This window comes from Camelus bactrianus, chromosome 14, assembly GCF_048773025.1.
Source record: "Camelus bactrianus isolate YW-2024 breed Bactrian camel chromosome 14, ASM4877302v1, whole genome shotgun sequence".
Lineage (NCBI taxonomy): Eukaryota > Metazoa > Chordata > Mammalia > Artiodactyla > Camelidae > Camelus > Camelus bactrianus.
The window spans coordinates 16,953,782-16,967,094 of record NC_133552.1 but is presented as its reverse complement, the minus strand read 5'-3'; the positions used below and the strand labels follow the sequence as shown (position 1 = coordinate 16,967,094).

At 42.4% G+C, this 13,313-nt stretch overlaps 1 protein-coding gene across 2 annotated transcripts in view; it reads right to left on the bottom strand.

Moving 5' to 3' along the window:
* HTR2A (5-hydroxytryptamine receptor 2A) overlaps positions 1-11,586 on the bottom strand; it is a 51,746-nt gene extending 40,160 nt beyond the window's left edge. The window contains exons 1-3 of one of the 2 annotated variants that reach the window (XM_045514032.2): positions 11,134-11,586; positions 9,957-10,696; positions 6,825-7,025 (exon numbers count right to left, since the gene is read on the bottom strand). In XM_045514032.2, the coding sequence (XP_045369988.2) occupies positions 6,825-7,025; positions 9,957-10,368 (613 nt within the window). In that variant the 5' untranslated portion in view covers positions 10,369-10,696; positions 11,134-11,586. Of the gene's footprint in view, positions 1-6,824; positions 7,026-9,956 lie in introns of both variants that reach the window. The other variant, XM_010951401.3, reaches the window with a different exon arrangement.
* Between the last annotated feature and the right edge of the window lie 1,727 nt (positions 11,587-13,313).

Sequence of the window (13,313 nt, the reverse complement as noted above, 5' to 3'; positions counted from 1 at the left end):
TAAAACAACCTCATAATATGGGTACTGTTACTATCATGATTTATTCACCAGGCATCTAAGGTGCAGAGAGGTTAAGTAACTTGCCCAAAGTTACACGGCTTATAGGGGTCAGAGCCAGATAGCCTGGCTCCAGACTTTTTGCTTATAACCACCAATTTCTATAGCGAAAACTATGAGCAGCCAATCATAGAAAATATAAATTTGCTCATAAACATGAAAAGATGCTCAAAATCCTATACAGTAAACTAAATACAAATTAAAACTACAGTGAAATATATCATTCACTGTCCCTCAAAGCTGCTTTATTTATCTGCACTGTCTAGGAGCGGTAAGTTTTTTGACCTGCCTGAAGGCAAGAGGTTGGACCCAGTGACTGAAGCATTTAGTTTACGATTCTGTGTGATGTCTCAGTTTGTGAAGGCAAAGGACTGAATAAATCGACAGAGCTTGTTTCTTCTATTATAAAAGTAATAGTGCATAAAATACAAGGAAATACAAAGTCATGCTTAGCCTTGAGGAAAAAAAAATATTTACACTCATGATACTTCAAAATTACTCCATAAGCTGCAAATTTATTTCTGAAATGAAGTAAGTGCAAGAAAAAAATTAAATTGATATCTTTGCTTGCTTGTCAGGGTATGACAATGTGAAAATAGTCATTTTCACGTTTTCTATCTGATACATACTTTCACCTGCTAAAGACGGTTGGGGAATAAAGTAGCCTCCATTTTCTTTTCTCATATGTCATTAGCAAGGCAATCATCATGAGGAAAGAGTTAGCTTATTTTATATATTGTAGTGAAGTCATGGTTACCTCTGATCAAGGGTATTGAATTTTTGAAGGCAAAATGAAATCCAGAGATCCCCAGGATCATTCTTAATCTAATGCCTCAATCTTTACCGTCATCACTTCTTTACTCAGAGAAGCGCACAAATAGAAAACGCAACTGATTTGTAGTTATGTCCATTTCCCTCAGAATTAGATAGAAGCCTTGGCAAGAATAAAATGACCAAGCTGGTAGCAGTAAGGACGGGGAAAGAAGCAGCAAATCTCAGAAGTACCTAGTGCAAGGACACATGAGTAATCTATGATGTGGTGACCAAAGGGAAAATGTAACAGTCCTGCCATTCTGATTTTACCTTGACGAGTGTGAAGTATTTGAAAAGCTTCTGAGTGCTAATGCATTTATCTCCATATATTATTACTATTATTATCTTATCACAGTGGGCTCAGACCATGCATACCAACCACCTTGGAACTTGCTCTTTGCACATAACATCACGGACGTTCCTCCAGTTGAATAGCAAATAACCCCAACTCATTAATTGTATTTGTAGTTTCTTTTTCTTTCTTTCTTTTTTTTTTTTTTTTAAATGGAGGTATGGGGGATTGAACCCAGGACCTCACGCATGCTAAGCATGTGCTCTATCACTGAGCTGTATCCCCTCTGCTCCTCCCCCCAACTCATTATTTTTAAAAGTAGCAAAATATTCCATAATTTAGATAAAAATAATATATTCAATCATGATCCAACCTTTCTGCTTCTCTGCTCTTCCCCCAGATTGCCATATTAAAGATTTTTTAAAACATTTTTTATTGATTTATAATCATTTTACAATGTTGTGTCAATCATATTAAAGATTTTTATGTGTATTTTCGTTTTTCTGTAGAACAGATTCTCTCAGTTGCGGTTGGTGGGTCACATTTTAATAACTTTGGCTAGATTGTCCAAGAACAAATAATTCGTTTTCACACAAACAGAATAAGCATGCAGGGCTCCAAAACCAATACTGCAGTGGGTGTTTTCGCTCATTTTAATTTTGCCAATCAGGTGGGTAAAACCCAGTATTGCATTCTTATTTTAAGTTCCATGTCCATAATTGTTTAAAAGGCTGAGCATTTTTCATGAGCTTTGTCCATTTTAACTTACGCTTCTGTGAATTTCCTGTTTGTATAGTTATTTCCCTGTTGGATTGCTTGTCTTTCCACTTTTTAAGATCAAAATGTGAGTGCTCTTTGTATATTAAGGATATCAACCCTTGATCTGTTATTCACAGACATTGAAATTTTTGTTTTGACTTAGTTTTATACAGCTAAAATCAACATACACTTACTATTTTCTCATGTAGTCAGCTGTGTATTGATTTTTTGTGGTTTCTGCATTTTTTTTTTTGACTTGCTTAAAGAAGATCCATTGCATCACTATGTTATTTCAAAATTATGGAAAAACCTATGAATTGGAACTCAGGGTGAATGAGGAAATAAAACATTAAAATTTAGTTTATATATAGTAATAGAAATATCAGTGTAATGACTGTTTGGGATGGGACTATAATCATGAAAGGAATGGAAAAGCCAAGTGGAAATTCAGACTAACTGGGATGGGGTGAGGGAAATGAGGAACACATTGTTCAAGTTGGCAAACATATGAAATGGGGAAGAAAATGAACTATTACAAGGAAAGAGATGTGATGAATGTAAAATGGGAAGAATAAAACCAATTGTGTCAGTTGCCAGAGTAAATGTAGACAGGCTGAATTTCATTATCAATCAGAGACTGTCAGATTTTGTTTAAAAAAATCCATCTGTAAGTTACTTGTGAAAATACATATAAAACAAAGGAACAAATATATTAAAAATGAAGAGGTAAGACAAGATACATTGGGAAGATTCAAACACGGAGGAGGAGTTGTGGTATTATTGATACTAGTTTCAAATAAAGAAAATTTCAGGGTCCAAAACCTTATCTCAGAGGGGATAGGGAGAAAATAAAAATGGAGTTAGGGCTATCAAAGCAGTCAAGATTTGAGGATTAAGATTCTCTGGAGTGAAGGAAAGAGGAAAAAAGTAAGGTAATAGCGTGAATTACCTTTTCCTTCTAGGCATTTATCAATTTGTTGGAAAGACAGACTGAGAGGCTGACTATCTAAAGAGTTAGCAGCAGTCTTATGCCACTGAGGAGACAAAAACTGGGATTGAGAGCTCTTCAGAGTGGAGAACCTCAGTCCTTCATCTGAGGTCAGGAAGGAATATAACCTGGGTGTAAGGGGAAACTAAAAACAGACCAGTGCTTACAGAAACCCAACCTAAAACAAGTTCAGTCCCTACCTGGGTTTAGAAGACCTATTCTAACTGCCTGCCAAAGTTAAAGAACCCCTCTCTGAACAATGAGAACAATACAGTATCCACAACATTTTTTTCCAGTGTCTAATATTCAAAACAAACAAAAATGACCAGGAATACCAGCTGACAGAATCAGGAAGGAAAAGATCTGGAAAATAAAAATCCCCAGTAACTCAAATACCCAGATACCTGTGATTAATACTTAAGAAAACAGATGAAAATATGGAGGATTATTCCAGGCAACCAGTATCTATAAAAAGAATCAAGTGGGAATTCTAAAACTAATAAAGTATGTGTAAAACAAATACTGAGTGAATAGAACATTTATGATGACTTATGGGTTTTCGGAAATAGGAAAAATAACACACAGAACAGTGGTCAATTGAGTAATTATTTTAAGGTTTTTGCATTATTTAAGAACTGATACTAGTAATAATTAGTATTAGACTCTATTAGGTAAAAAATGGGTGTTGTAATCACTAAAAGGATTTAAAGAATGGAATAACTAACGAATTTATAAGGGAAATAATAAATGTACAATTCCAGATTAGTCCAAAAGAAGGCAAGAATAAAGAGAAACCAGAATATAGAATAGATGGGAAATAAAAAGAAAATTGTAAGAGGGTAAATTTAAACCCAAATACATCTGAGTTACATTAAGTGTGAATGAACTAAATAGTCCACTTAAAAGACAGATTGATTAAGTAAAAACAAAACAACTTTATATGCTTCTTACCAAACAATATACTCTAAATATTGTCAGAAAGGAGTTTGACAGTAATAGAATGGAATAAGATACATACAGAAAACGATAGCCTAAAAAAACCTGGCTTAGTTATACTAATATCAAATGAAGCAGACGTTAAAGCAAGTAACATTACATTTAGCAATGATAAAAGAATCAGTACAAAAGATAACTTGCAGCTATGACCCAAAATAAGGTAGAAAATATAAATGAACATTTTTGAAGAGGTTAGAGATATAATTAAAGATACCATTTGAAAAGGCACCAAGACGAGGAAGATTTGGAACTAAATTCTATATAACCTTTAAAGAACATTCCTACTTAAGTATTTCAAGACCATACGGAAAAATCAGAAACCACCCAAATTTAATAAGGCTACAAAGAGAAACCTTATAAGAGTGTGTGTGTGTGTGTGTGTGTGTGTGTGTGTGTGTATATATATATATATATATATATATACACACATATGTATGAATTTATGAATGTATTCCAGGCATGCGAGAGCAGTTTAATATTCAAATCTACAAAAAAAAAAAAAACCCTACATACATCAATAAATTGAAGGGGAAGGCTGATATCAATAGATGCTGAAAAGGTTTTAATCCTTGGTGGAAGAAAACATGTTAGACCACATACAAAAATTCTAGCCTGACTGAGGACTTAAATACACAGCAACAGAAAACAACAGTAGAAATGGAAACACTGGAAAAAATTCAGGAGAATATGTGTGCTAAGCTCCTTGGTTAGAACTGACCGACTCCTTTTTTCACCTTTCCCAGCTCCGCAGCCATACATCTCACAGACTCGAGGTGTAGAGCCCACTGACCCTCAGCTTTTCTTACATTCCTCATCTGCCGTACCCGACATACTGTCAGAGATCTCTAAGTGCACATCTCAGTGTATTCAATGCCAAGCACACAGTCGCTCTGCAATAAAAGTTTGGCCAAAGGATGAATGATGACCCCTGACCAGCTTCCCCACCACCATTCACTCCAGCCAGCCTGCCTCCTGGGGAGATGGCCGGAAGGAGCAGGAGGCAGAGTGTCTTACTGGAAAGTACTCAGGGCGCAGACTTTTGAGTCAATTGACCTGGGGTGACTCCTGCTTGTGAGCTGTGTCACCCTGTGCAACTTACTTCTCTGCAGTGTGTTTTCTCTAAGGAGCTTTGAACACTCCTGGGTCTCTGGTCTTTGCTCAGAAACAGCCCTTACTACTAGTGCTTGACTAAGCTTGACTAAGACAGGGGATGGGTGTCAGTGTGACTGAGGGTAGAAGATAGGTGACTCTCTCAGCGTCTGTCCCACCAATGTGACAGTGTACAAGGGTAAAGCTAGAGTAAACTTGACAATAGCTTGGCTTGATTCATTTACATTATTCTTGCTCATCTTTTGCTAATCGCATCTTCCTCTTGGACTATCTCAGTCCGCAACCCTGGTTGCACCTGAGAGTCACCTTGCCCTGCCATGGACCAATGAAATCAACCTCCCCAGGGGTTCTTATGAGCAGCTGGGACTCTTATGAACTACTAGTCCTTCATTCTCTTGGTCCTAGTAGAGTGAGTCCAAGATAGCACAGGCCCAGAAACTACAAGCATTTGTGGGGAGCAAAATCTGTTTCCCAAGAAGGAGGTACATTCAGCCGTAAGAGCAGAGTTTGGTGCTGGAAGCTTAGAGCCAGCCCTGCCGCTCGTTGGAGAGGTGACCCTGCAAGCCACAAGCCTCCTCCTGCTCCAGTTCCCTAATCCTTCACGTAGGCACAGAATAAGATCTCCCATTCTGCCCACCTTGGACTGTAATGTGAAGTTCAAAATGGAAATAGGTAAGATTTTGAACAGCTCTGGGAATCATACAAATGTGCTTTGTTAGTGTTCCCACTAAGCATAATCTTTGCTGTGCACTAGCTGTGGGGTCTCGCATGGGCCATTTCACCTTTTGAACCCATTGCCCCATCCATAAAATGGAGTTACCGACTCTGCAGATTACACGGTTAGCAGCAAGGCAAACAATAGGGACTGAAAAAACACAAGATCTACTATTATTATGCTTGCTATTAATTTGCATTTTAATCATTTCAAAACTGGGGGTAGACTCACACGAGTCCCTGATGTCAGCCTGCCATCAAATCCCGTGGTTTCTCATGTTAGCAGACACTCGCACCCACGTGGCCCTAGGCAGGTGCAGCGTTTCCGCTTTGCAAGTTTAAAACAAATCCCAGGGACTCTCTGGTTATGAACCAAGCCTGCTGAGGTGACAGGTGCAACTGACGTAGCTGCCTGGGAGCTGTCCCTTTAGCTCCTGCTACGTGGGCCTTCCTGACTGTTAGGTGTATGAGAGGTCAGTACTGACGACAGGGGGAGGTGTGTGATCCACCGAAACGAAGCAGGTCGAAATCCCCTAGCACTGTCGTATCATAACAGGAGGAGGCACGGTCACAGGGGTGCTAGGCGCCCCATGGCCAAGTCCTGCCATCATCCTGTCTTCACCTTCTCCCTGTGAGTTATGGCGCTTGGTACCTTTCTCCACACGCTACAAGCTATGTGTTCTCCGGGATTGGACTTCGTATTCTTATACTGACCACAAGTCCAGTGATGATCAACATTGAGGTCTCTGGGAAACTCAAGATTTAGAAATTTAGAAACTCAAGTTTAGTGAATTTGAAAGTGAGAGATGGGCAGAGTTTTTGAAGGTATGCCGTGGCCCAGTTATTCTCAATTCTGGTTCTGTTGGAGTGTATGTATGTTCTTACCTGTGCAGAGCAATACAAATTTATGTTGTCAGCCAGTGACATTAACAGATTTTTCTTTCCTAAAGCAAATCTAATAATTACTAAGTTACAACATATCTTAAAACAATAGATTGAGGATGTCAGGGTTCAGTGCAGCAAAACAGAACAAGTCTACTTAGAAGGCATGAACTTTCATTTCAAATGAGATTTTGAAATACTGTTCCCACTTACCCACTGATATAGTCCAAACAGCTATTATTTTCAGAAATGCCTTAGTTCTGGAGTTGAATCGGCTATGATGGATGGGGTTCTGGATGGCAACGTAGCGGTCCAGCGAGATGGCACAGAGGTGCATGATGGAGGCCGTGGAGAAAAGCACATCCAGGTAAATCCAGACAGCACAGAGCTTGCTAGGCAGAGGCCATCGGTACCCTATGATGCAGAAGGTTAACGTCAGTTAACCGCCTTGTCCTCCTGGTGTGTAGAATCTACTCTGCTACAACGGTTTCTGTCCTAGCGAAAGGCACAGGTAGCAGCAAAGGGCAACGCAGCATATTTTCAATATTTCAAAAAAGCCTAATAACGACTGTACTTAACTACAGTAAGATTGCACTGGCTAATGAGCACAAGGTTTGAAAACTTCTTGTGGCTGGAATCATGCCGGTGTGTTGTGGTTAAACTCAGGTTGTGTCTCTAGGATTTCCTCCACCCGACAAAAATCCACCTCTTTTTTTATTGATAATGACTTAGGTCAGCAGTTACGATGTACTATGGATTCCTCTACTGAAGCACCTCTTGCAGTGTACTGTCATTATTTATTCAGATATCTTTCCCACATTGTAGGTAGCCTGAGGTTAGGCCATCTCTTAGCCATTTTTACAACTGCTCAGTCTTGTACAGTGATGGCATTTAGTAGTTTCTCAAAAATGCTATTGATGTGAATGAATGATAAAAAATCCAGATTGGGAATATGTCTTTGTGAAAATGAAAAAAAAAATTAGCTAATAATGCTTTGGGGGTTAAACTTAAATTTGGGGGTGAGGTAGGGGGAGAATGAAGACTGGTGAAGAAGAGCATGGTATTCTTGTCCTGAGAGCTATTTCAGGGCAGTGGTGCTCAAACTTTAGCTAGCCTGAGGATCTCCTAGGTGGTTTTTAAAATGAGAGGGCTGGACCTCACCTCAGGGGGTTCTGATTCTGTAAGTCTGCAGCGGGGCAGGAGGATTTGCATTTCTAACAGTTTCCCCGGTGGTGCTGATGCTGCTGGTCCAGGGGCCACAATTGGACAATGGCTGCTGAGGGCAGTGGCTCTCACCCAGGGCTGCACATTAGAACTGGCTGGACAGCTTTTCTGTAGGTCGTGATGCCCAGAATGGTGGGAGGAGGTGGGCCCCCCAAACATTAAAGTGATTTAAAGCTCCCCAGAGGATTCCACTATGAGAAGCACTGCTGGACCTCACCTGCTATAATAGGAAGGCAGGGTATGCCTTACGGACATATAGTTTCCTGCTTTTGTTTCTAGAGGGCGATCAAACGGTTATATTAACCTTAATTCATTTTAATGACAGTCTAAGCAGTGGTGTTAGATCTGTGTGCATGAGAAGGAAAATTACTAAGACCACATTTACTTCACCACATTTCAGACCCACAAAGCTGAACAAACTCTCTATTCACAAAGATACTCTCTTCCAAAATGCCACCACGGATATTTGCAAAAGTAAAGGGTGCAGGATACAAGCCTGACTTAGTGCTTTTCATTCTGACTGTATGCAAAAAGCTTGAGCTAAAAAGGAGAGCCTTTTCTTAGCAGCGCCTGAGGGGGAAGCCACGCTGTGCCTGGTCGGAACTGATGTTGCCCTGGGAGGAATTTTCTCTGAAAGGAGGCAGCCGCAGGCTGTAGTCTGGGTTTCCGTGAAGGGAATAATGAGGGGGGCATTTCCTTGCCGCCCAGGGGAGGACCCGTCTAGGGAGAGGCGCATCTCTGGGCACGAACCTGCTGTGCGCGGAGCGGCGGCCGCCAGGGGGCGCCGTTGCACCCTGAGCCGGAGGGGCCAGGCAGGCGTCGGTTTCCTAACCCGGCTGGCGGTGCCTGCGCCCAACCCGCCGCTCGGGGTACCCCCGCCCTGCCACCGGGGCTTTGGTTTCCGGACGGGCCCTCTGGGAGTCATTTCCCACTCCTGAAGTTTGTCTTCAACAGGGCGGGGTTTTATTTAGGAAGCGGGGAGCCTTTCCAGGATGTCTGGGAGATGACGGGCAAATTTAATCAAATCATCCCGGTGTGACATTTTGAGTGGTCCAGCGGGGGCTGGCCTTGCGTTGAGTATTACCGACCCTGTGCAAACCGGATCTCGCGCTCCCTTGCTCACCCCCTACGCCCTCCACACTCCTCGGGGCTGGGTGGATATTTTCTTTTAGCCGTTAAGACTTGGCCAGAAAATCCTCTCTGAAAAACAGCGCTCATAACCTGTTTTTCTCTCTGTGCGACTACTGGTGTGCCCCTGTCAGCAGTCTCAGTACTTTCTCCCCCCCTTTTAAAGGGGGAAATCTGGCTGCTTTACTCATAATTTGGAAAGAGGATCACATTCAGCTTCCCGCTAAAGTGGTCCCAGTGTTTGCTGACTTGCTGAGAGGTTTGACTCTTTCAAACTCTGTTGAGAAGAAAGCAAGATTAATCTCTTCCCATGTGTTTCCCACCCTCCTTCAAACCAGACGGGAGGAGTTTATGCATATGCATTTTTAAAGACTTGAGGGTATAATTCAAGGGCACACTTCCAAATTAGCTTCTCTGGGCAGGGAACAATTAAAACTGGAGGAATTCATTTATTCTAATGGAGACTCTGCATATTTTAACATTAAACCCACTGCACCGCTAATGTCCTCCCGGCAAATGTTCCAAAGTAATTGGGATGGTTTTACCACTCCATTAGAAGTGCTGAAAACAGCGTGATAAAGATAAGACTGTCCTCTCTTGAAGCCTGGAATATTTGGTTGGGAATATAAAGGAGTGAAATCCAAGTGGATTCAGAATGATAGATACATTATTGCTTTATGACTGGATTGGGACCTTTATAATCATTTCCACAAAGAATGTACATGTTTTTAAACACAGCACTTTATCTCCCCACGTAAAATGTACATGTTTCAGAGCACAAGACTCTCCAGAGATCAGATAATAGGTTATCTGACTTTAAATATGTGAAACCCCAGTTGAAGAGTAAAATTTAAGTAGCTTAACAGGGTAGACCTTTGTCTATAAAGAAAGCCTGGCATTTGATTTGTCCTGTGAGCCCCGGCTCATCTGCTAATGACATGCACATGCTCTTGTTCCCAGCATGGGTACAGCTGGGAAGCTAATGCCACTCACCATAGAGGATGGTTAACATGGACACAGGCATGACAAGGAAACCCAGCAGCATATCAGCTATGGCAAGTGACATCAGGAAGTAGTTGGTGGCGTTCTGCAGCTTTTTCTCTAGGGACACTGCCATGATGACAAGTATGTTTCCAGCAATGGTCAGAATAATCACTACAGCTGTCAACAAAGCAGACCAGTTTTTTTCCTGGAGATGAAGTAAGGAGAAGCAGGTTGGTGAGAGACAACCCTCACAGGAGAGGTTGGTTCGATTTTCCGAGTCCACTGTCCAGTTAAATGCATCTGAAGTGTTAGCTTCTCCAGAGTTCAAGTCCTTATTATACAGCCTTGTGTCATCATGTAATTGCATTAAGGAGTTCGTCGCTGAGCTCAAAGAAGTGTTTTCTTCACAGAGAATATCCATTTCTAAGCTGGAACTTGTAGTCGATGAGGTGTAGAAAAACTCACGAGTTACAGGGTCTGCTCAACGACTCAGCTGTTTGTCCCTGTGAGCTGTCACACCGAGGCTGGCAGATGTGCTGAGCTCCTTTGGTTGGCTTTTTTCTCCCATTATTACAATAGAAGTTAAATAATTGCAGTAGCTTCCTGACATTTCCTTCCTTCACAGTTTTAGTAGAATCCTCCTCCTGGTTTTATTTATTTGTTTTTCTCCAAAGCAGGGTCAAAAATCAGAATGAACTTTTAACATAGAGGTTTCTGAGTTTTGAGCATTTGGGAAGAAAAATGGGATCCTGGCCAAAGAAGAAAAGTTTTGTAACTACCAGGAATCTCACTCAGCGCTGTCTCACTCAGTTGGTTATGCTGATCATACTAGTTTAGCCACAGCAGGATTAAAATAGCATGCAATCCAGAGCAGGGGGGCTGTAGGCATTCTGCCCTAAGAAAGTCAGTTACAGATACATCCAGGGTTAATCCCATAGTAGCTGGATGTACTTTGGGTTACAGTTCTCAGTCGGTCTTAGGCTGAATTGCCACGGCTGCTGTCAGGAATTTCCAGCCTGTGTTACGTTGCTTAGTTAATCAAAGACAGAAAAAGTCGTAAGCAAAGATTAGCAGACAACTTTGCATACTAGAAATGCTCACTGAAATGGTGACATTTTGGCCAAGCAGCCTTTCAAGGCAGAAAGAGAATTACACAGCAGTAAAATACAGCAGCATGAGAACTTACACGGGTCTTCAGGGTCCACACGCTAGACACACTTGGCTGTTCTGTGACTCGCTGCGTCTGTCCTGATAATTAAGCCAGCGGAGGGTCCCTTCTCCCTGAGCTTCCTCCTGCACAATATGATAGTAATTTGATTTCTGTTTTGCTGACTTCAAAAACTGCCTGGGAGAGTCGAGCCAATTCCAGCACTGCAAGGTCCGTGCCGGCTTCCTCTGCCCCCGCTCAGCCGGGTCACCCCCTCCCGGGGTGGCTGGCCTCAGCCGGGCACACATAGAGAGATCATTCACCAGCCCCTCGCCAAGTCGCACAAAAGAAATCTCACGGCAAAGTAGGAAGAGCTGCCTGCACCGAGGGACTCGTGGTTTCCACGGGAATGGACTTGCTCTCCGGCTGCCTCCTTGCCTTCATCAGACCTCCCTCTGTCTGTGTGTCATAAACTGCAAGGTAGCAACAGCCAGGGAGGGCGGACCAAACAGGCTTTTTTTTTTTTTCTCTCCCTCTTTTTGCTACATATTAACATTGGGAAGTTTTCCTTTGTGTTAAAAAAGAGAGAAACAGGAGAAATCGCCTTGTGTACAGATTCCTAAGGCAGGTAAGCCCCACTGTGATATTTTTCAGGGTGAAGGGTGATGAGAGGAGGGAAATGAAGCCAGAAATGGTAAATCCTGGGAGCGCCGGAAGCACGCGGTGCTTCCACGCAGAGCCCGCTGTGCTGGGGCTTCAAGTGTAGCTACTGATCTCGGCGACCTGGGCTCAGCGTGGCCAGGCAGATTTCTGGCGGTAACTCTGATAAACTATTAGCACTATTTTTATTTATTATTAAATACATCGTTCAGCTAGCTTTTTTCTTCAGCAGGACTATACCACCTAGAAGTAATTCAAAACCTCAAATGTGGAAGAGAATAAGTTGCTTTTACCAGCGATAACACTAAAGACAGCCGGCTTTATTTGTCAGAAAGCCTCTTCTCAGAGTTCTAAAGACAGCAGATCTGTCAGGGGGGTATGTGTGCGTGTGAGTCTTTATTTTTATCGATTGGGAAAATGGATTCTTTCCTCAGTAGTTGAGGTTTTCTAGGTTTCTGGCCCTCTTCTTACTCTTTACATTCTCCCTAGACAAGTTCACCTACTCTTCTGCCTTCAACTGTTGTTTTTGGCCAAATCTGTACCGTCATGGCAGATGGTTTTCCTCAGCCCCCGACCTAAATATCCAGCTGCCCAGCGAGCCCTTCCATCTCTATCTTAGAAGAAGTTGACCTCAGCGTCGTTTTTCCTCTTGTTCCCCTGCCTACCTCTGGGTGCTCATCTCTACCCATTTTCTTGGTTACTGGAATCACCATCTCTTCAGACAGCTGACTCTTATTCATGCCTCTTCCCTTGTGCTCACTGCCCTGATCTTACTAAGTCTCTTGCCAGCTCTGTGTATATATTTCTCGTATCTCTTCTCCAGCCTGCAGCTCTCATTTCTTTGGTTAAGGCGCACCGTGTATCTCTTGGGCTGGAATATGAGTTCACCCCTCACTGTCCTTCCTGCCATCCTCCCGCCCCTCTGCTTCCCTGAATGGAGGAGGGGCAGGAGGAGGTGGAGAGGAGGAGAGGGAGGAGGGGCAGGGGGATGGTATCCGAGAGCAGGCAGCTGAGAGCACAGGCTTTTGGGTCAGAGTTGCCTAGTTTTGAACCACTCTGTATGAGCTCGGTAACTTGTAAGCAGTAGAACCCTGAACAATCTAGTTGCTTCCTTTGATTGTAGTGAAGCTAAAATATGATAATGGGTATAAATATTTAGCCCATGTCTGGCTTGGAGGATGCTCTAAGAATGTTAGCCTTTTTTTTTTTTTATAATCTCATCTTTTCTTTTTTTTATTATTGAGTTATAGTTATAGTTTACAATGTTGTGTCAATTTCCAGTGTAGAGCTTACCTGTTTTATTCTTATTAGTATTCTTATTGATATTATTAAAACATGGCAGTCTGTGCCTACTTTCCTTCAGGCTCTGTGGGGCACGTGACTCCTGCCTTTGCCCCTCCCCCACAGCTCCCACTTTTCAGGTCTGCACTCTCCTTACTCTGTCACAGGCAGCCTACAGGCAGATGAACTTGCTGGTGTCTGAAGATTTTTAAGCATCACTTGCAGTTCCCTGTGTCTGGAATGCTCTCACCACCCCCTCCCCCCCCCCACCCCTTTTT